We start from the raw sequence: 6000 nt of genomic DNA, 5'->3' as shown, positions 1-6000 counted from the left end.
CTGAGCTATTCACACAGTACAGTTACCGTTTCAGATAAATGTCTTCTAAAGACATCTTTTGTGTAAAACATCCGAGCACCCGGCTATTTCCTGTTGTGTTTACAGGCGCCCCAGTGGGGAGGCCAGCCCTGCACAGAACAGAGGTGGGGGGCTTGGGACTAGTGGATGCCCGCTGAGGGGCAGAGGTCACAGCCTGCCAGCAGGCTTACCAGCCTCATCATGTTCAAAAGCAGACCTGATTCAGGACTGTGGGGACTTACCTGGTGCTGCGCCTTGGAGCCTAGTATTGGGGGTACAGACATGCACGTGCACACACACACACACGTGTGTAACACTCATACAACATGCATGCACACACACAAAGCGACACATGCAGACCCTCCTCTCATCTGCCTTGGGGTAGGTATAGGTGGCATTCTCTTCACAGGCAAGTCTGTGGCGGAAAGGAAGCAGTGGTCCACTGGCCAAGGGCTGGGGGTGCTGGGAGTACCCCACAGGCAGCACAGGGGCTTTGCAGAAACCAGTTCAAACATGATACCGTAATAAAAACCTCATTTAAAGTACTTCTTTTTTTTTTATTGATTTCATTGAAAACAGAACAAGAAATGGTCTGAGCCAAAAGACTGCTCTTAAAACTGTCAAAAACATTTTAACAGAAAAAAATAAACATGACTGCATCATGAATGTTTTAGAAGAGCCGCACAAAAACCCCACTGCTACTGCACTAGTTACAGTATTTAAAAAAGTATATGCCAAAAAAAAGTATATGACCTGGCGGGCCGTCACACAAAAGGTGATGGCGAATTTATTCCACGACAAGACTAACATTTTAAAAAAAGTTTTTTCCTGCATTTTATTCTAAAATCACTTTGTTCTCTTTATACAGTTGATAGTTTATTTTCACATGGTGAGTAGAAACCACACCAGAATCAGCACCGTTGTCTGTGTTTTGTGTTTTTTATTTGTCCTAATGTTCAATAATGGTAGAAAATAAATCAGTTTATTCATCATCATAGCATGTGGTTTAAAAATCAACAAGAAGGCGCCAGCATCGCTGAGCTGGCGGGGCTGGTGCGGGGTCCTCCGTGGGCCTCAGCCCTCCTGCACCCAACAAACCGCTTCCTCGGAAAGAAATGCATTAGAGGTCTGATATATAGGACTAGATATAGGACTTCTTTAAAAAGCAAACCCACATTTTCTCCAAAGTTAGTGATGGCTCGGCCCTGACCTCTCCTAGGTCGAGGTGGGGATGGCGTCTGCACAGCACCCAGAAGCTGGCACCTGCTGACGCAGGCCCCAGGCAGGCAGGTGCAATGGAGCAGCTTGCAGGTGATGGTGTCTTCGGCGGGCACCACATGGGGAGCCTGGGCCCACAGGACTTTGCCAACAAGCCCCACAGTGGAACGGGAACCAGGGGAGCAGAGGGGAAATGAGAAACGTGGAAACGACAAAACCATCATCAGAAACTCACAAGGTCACGCCAGCGCAGAATCCCAGAGTGTTCCAGAGCGCCCGCCCCCAGCCCGCGGGCCACCACGCCGGGACCTCGAAGCTGCGGCCCATGTCCCTGCAGCCCCAGGCCAGGACCCTTAGGCGTCGTGTGCACATCTCCTTCCTCTCCAACTGCAGTGTGAACAGCACCGCCGCTTGGTGCCCCACGCTGGCTGTTGCTCATAGCGGGTCCGCGGTGGAGGAGCTGGTGTCAGGCAGGCCGTTCTCCTGGCCATCCTGGGAGGCGCTGGCCTGCCGCTGCGCTAGGGCCGTGCTGGAGTGTCGGCACTTGGGGGAGCCGCACCGGCAGCTGAACAGCTTGCCCTTAATGTCCCAGAAGCGTTCCCCATAGTCGAACCTGGGAGAGAGCAGAGCTCAGGGTGGCGTCTGGGCCGCACACCCCGGGGAGCAGGGTGGGCCTGGCCTGAGCAGCCGTCAGTCCCCACTCATGGGGTGGAGCAGAGAACCGCTGAGGAGAAGCCCGTGCTGAGCAGCATGAGTGCAGCACCCAGGAAGTCTCCAAGCCCAGCCGCCCCAGGGACCGTGGCACCTACCCCAGCTGCTCCCCAGCCTCGATCAGGCGGGTGCTGAAGAAGGCAATCCTGGGAAACCGCAGGTCCTGGTGGGACATGAACACGCGCACAGGCACCAGGTTGGGCTCGCAGTGGTGGTTGATGAAGCGGCTGACGTTCCCGTAGAACCGAGCATCGATGCAGTAAACCTCGCCATCCTAGCAGGCGGGAAGGAGAGCAGGGGCTCACACAGGAGTCTGTGGACGGCAGGCAGGAACTCGCCCCCAAGGTAGGGGCACAGCAGGCCTCCGTGCTGGGGGAGGCCACCCACTCACACTCTCCTGCTGCACCAGCCAGGTGTGCACCATGTGATGCTCGGCTGCTGCCAGGTATGGGGGTGTGGGGGCAGCTCCCAGGGACCTAGGGACAGAGCAGGGCCAGATCCCAAGGAGCAGCTGGGCAGGTGGGAAGGAGGAGGGAGGCAGCGCTGAGGCTGAGGGCTGCCAGGAGGCTCCCGAGCAGTGGTTATGAGCACAACACAGGGATACGGCCGCAGGGAGGAGTGGTGGCACAGGTGGCCCCAGGACCCTGCCGGGGTGATGTATGCGATGTAGCAGAGGGGACACTGGTGAGAAAGGAACTTGGCTGGGGCCTGGTCTCACCCTGTAAGAAGCAGAGACCCGGAGCTGAGGGTGCAAGGTCGAGGGACCATGGGCCAGGGCTGTGCACGGCCATGAGGAGATGTGTCCTACAACCCTCAGTAGGAGCAGGAATGTCTCCCCTGTGCACTGCTTTGCCCCTGGGGCCCTGAGCAGAGAGCCCGGTCACACCACATCTGCCCCTCACAATGAGGAGCCGATGAGCAGGGACCTCACATGGTCACAGGAACCGAGCATGACGTCTGGGATGGAAAACCAGACACAATGACAAGGGGACCTTCCGTGTATCTGCCCTGCACACAGCAGTCTGGGGGCAAAACTGGACTCAGACAATTCTCCCACCAAACCAAAGGCATATGTGCCCCTGGCCCAGCAGTCCCACCTCCGGGCAGACCCCAAAGTCACTCCCATGGCTCAGAATTTGGCCTCTGCCCATAGGTGTCCTGGACTCACGTGCAGGGAGCCCCACCCTGTGGAAAGCACCTCCCCTCCTGCAAACAGCCTGACAAACTCTGACCTGCATTGGCTGAGTGGGGTCCAAGGGGAGGACCCTCACATAGAGTCGGGAGCAAGTGGCTGGAACCATGACGAGCAGGCACAGTGGGGCTCAGGCTCCATGTGCACAAGTCCCCACCAGAGCCAAGATAGATGCCAGGGGACACGGGGGACAGATGCACAGGAGCCAAACCCCAGCCCCGCCACAATCAAGCTACACAATATGCCTCAGAGCAGCCCGTGGCAGTTACCAATACATAAATGTGGACCAAGAACCGAAAAAATGGACACATTCTAAAGAGAACAGAAAACCAATGGAGCCCAGCCCGAGGTGACCTGGAAGCTATGCGACCAGAAGGGGACACCAGAGCTCTTGATCACACAGTCCTCAGTGACGTCCAGCAGAGCCTGTCTTTCCATGGGTGACACAGCAGGAAAGAAGGGTCACTGGAAATCCTCAGTGCACGTCCCTCCCTCCTAGGCTGTGCAAGTCACCAGACGGCCCCCAAGCGCAGATGCTGCTGTAGCTACAGGGAGGGCTAGACTCAACTTCAACATTCCCCAAACCACAAGGGTGATGTGCATGTACCCGAGCATATGACCCTGGAGCTCCAGACGTGCCTCAGAAACAGGAGGGGAGAGGGTTCCACCTTTCCTCTAACAAAGGCAAGGAAACAGGAACACACGTGGACGCTTTCCCTGTATTTCTAAAGTTCCCTGGGGGCAGTGAACGGAAACAGAATGGACAGACCTTCCTGAATAGGATACCTTCGTATAGTCTCCACTTCCAAAACTAGTAAATACTTTATGTAACTAAGTAAGTTGCAAGATTCTAGAACTTACTATTTATTGTAAAAGTATTTTCTGCCACAACATGACGCTCAAACTCATAAGCCCAAAATCCAGAGCCTCACACTCCAACTGAGCCAACCGGGTGCCCCAACCCTAAGATAAACACACCTGTGAATCCAACTGCTCACTCACCCACCCAGAGAAATGGCACCACGTGCTGCAAGCGGGTGCTTGGCGCACTTGGCTGCACACTCTTGCGGGACTGTGCCTGTGGCTGGCACGTCACTGGCGCTCCACTGAACCATCTGACACTGCTGAGAGGCAGGATGCTGATGGCCAGGGCCTGGGCAAACTCCTGCAGGAACAAGGGTATGAGCACATGCCTAGTGATTCCTTTATTCCAGAGTTCTGCCCTTGAGGAGTCCATGCAGGGTCAATGGCACCCTGCAGACAGCGAGCACCCTGGTGTCCTGACATGGTGACGAAGCGTTACCTCCATGGCCAGGCCCCGGGGCAGCTTAGACAAATCTGAGGCCACACGAGGGGAGGTGGACACAGGGATGCTACAGGAGGCAAGGCAGCGTGAGCAGGCTCCACGGGCCACGGTTCTGGTGACAATGGGTCAGAGCACCCAGGAGCCACAACAACATGTGAGGAGAAGGGAAACTAGGTCCCAACCCTGCACCACCATTGGCTCTGCTGGCCCCCAAATGGTGACAGAATGGCAGGAGCGCATGTTCACCCGCCTGACCCTGAGGGTCACTTGCAAGCCCAGGTCTGGGCGGGGAAGCTTTTTCCTCCCAACAGAAGAATCTGTAGGAAACAGGAAGGGCAGGCTGCCTCTTGGAGGGCCAGGAATCACAAGGGCAGGCAGCCGTGACTCCCCTGTTCCTGAGCTGGGGGAGGCAGACCCTGTGGCCTCTGGGACACCTCTGCTCTTATCCCGTGTGCAGACAACATGGGAGACGGGTCGGCTCGCACACAGATGTGGGTTCTGGCTGGACCACGTGAGGGGGTGGCTGCCACTGTGAGAAGGGACAGCCAGGGCAAACCAGTGGTGCAGTCTGGGGAAACTGGGCTCAGTCTCACCACCGCAGGCGCACACAGACTCCTCAGGAGGAAACAGCAGTTCTGTGACAGATGTCACACTGTCGGCATGACAGATGGACAACGGGATCTGAGGACAGGGCTTTCTCTACTTTTCTGTACAGTGAGCGCTGTCACAATATGAAGAAGAAGCCGTCCACAAAGGCAACAAACAGGGATCTTGGAGCAACTCTCTCTTCCTCACTAAGCGACCACAAGAAGCAGAGGGGGCACCTGGCGTGGGTGAGGGGCAGGACAACTAAGGGGCCCATAGAAGGGCCAAGCGTCCACAGGGAAAGAAGGCCCCATGCCAGGGGCAACGCCCCCACAGAAAGGCTACAGCCTGTCCAGGACCCTCTGAGGGGAGACCCCATCCCCCTGAAGCCTGCAGGACACGTGGCAGATCCCCCATGCCAGGGGATGGGCAGCAACGTGAGCCCTCTGCCCCACGCTGCCTGCGCACCCCTCACCTCCTGCCCAGCGTCCCCCAGTGAGACTGTTCTTCTGGTTTTCCCTAAGCTCCCGCCTCCAGGCTCCAAGGGGCAGGGGCGCAGGTATGCAGACCAACAGCAGGCTGCCCACCTCTGGGGCAACCAGCTCCTCACGCCTGCTGCTCAGCATCAATTCACAGCTGCGGGAACACAGTCTCCTTCCACAGTGCACGAGGCTCCTCAGGTCTCTAACACGGTCCCTGACCATGTGTGTGCTGCTTGCTCTTTAAAGTCTTTCTGATAAATCACCTGTGCCCACCCTCGTCCCTCCAAGATGCCGAGCATGCGGGGGTGCCCTGGTCAACTGGGGCAGATTCAGGCAAAGGAGACAGATACAAAAGGTTCTAGAAAAGCAGGGAGAGGGCAACGCTGGGCTCTGAACAGAACCAGGGCCTGGGGACAGTCTGGGCCAGGGAGAGGGCAGGTGTCACGGTACCAGCTGGTCAGATCCTAGAAACGGGGAGGGAGCAAGAG

General features: G+C 56.7%; 1 protein-coding gene across 4 annotated transcripts in view; it reads right to left on the bottom strand.

The window, feature by feature from the left end:
- Nucleotides 1–554: 554 nt before the first annotated feature.
- Nucleotides 555–6000, bottom strand: part of EHMT1 (euchromatic histone lysine methyltransferase 1) — a 145121-nt gene continuing 139675 nt past the window's right edge. For all 4 annotated transcript variants that reach the window (XM_041723837.1, XM_041723836.1, XM_041723838.1 and 1 more), the window contains exons 26-27: nt 2046–2221; nt 555–1849 (exon numbers count right to left, since the gene is read on the bottom strand). In XM_041723837.1, coding sequence (XP_041579771.1) covers nt 1672–1849; nt 2046–2221 — 354 coding nt within the window. In that variant the 3' untranslated portion in view covers nt 555–1671. The remainder of the gene's footprint in view (nt 1850–2045; nt 2222–6000) is intronic.

Source organism: Vulpes lagopus, chromosome 12 (genome assembly GCF_018345385.1).
Source record: "Vulpes lagopus strain Blue_001 chromosome 12, ASM1834538v1, whole genome shotgun sequence".
In the NCBI taxonomy this organism is placed as follows: domain Eukaryota; kingdom Metazoa; phylum Chordata; class Mammalia; order Carnivora; family Canidae; genus Vulpes; species Vulpes lagopus.
The sequence above is the reverse complement of the archived record's forward strand: the minus strand, read 5'-3'. Positions and strand labels throughout refer to the sequence as shown.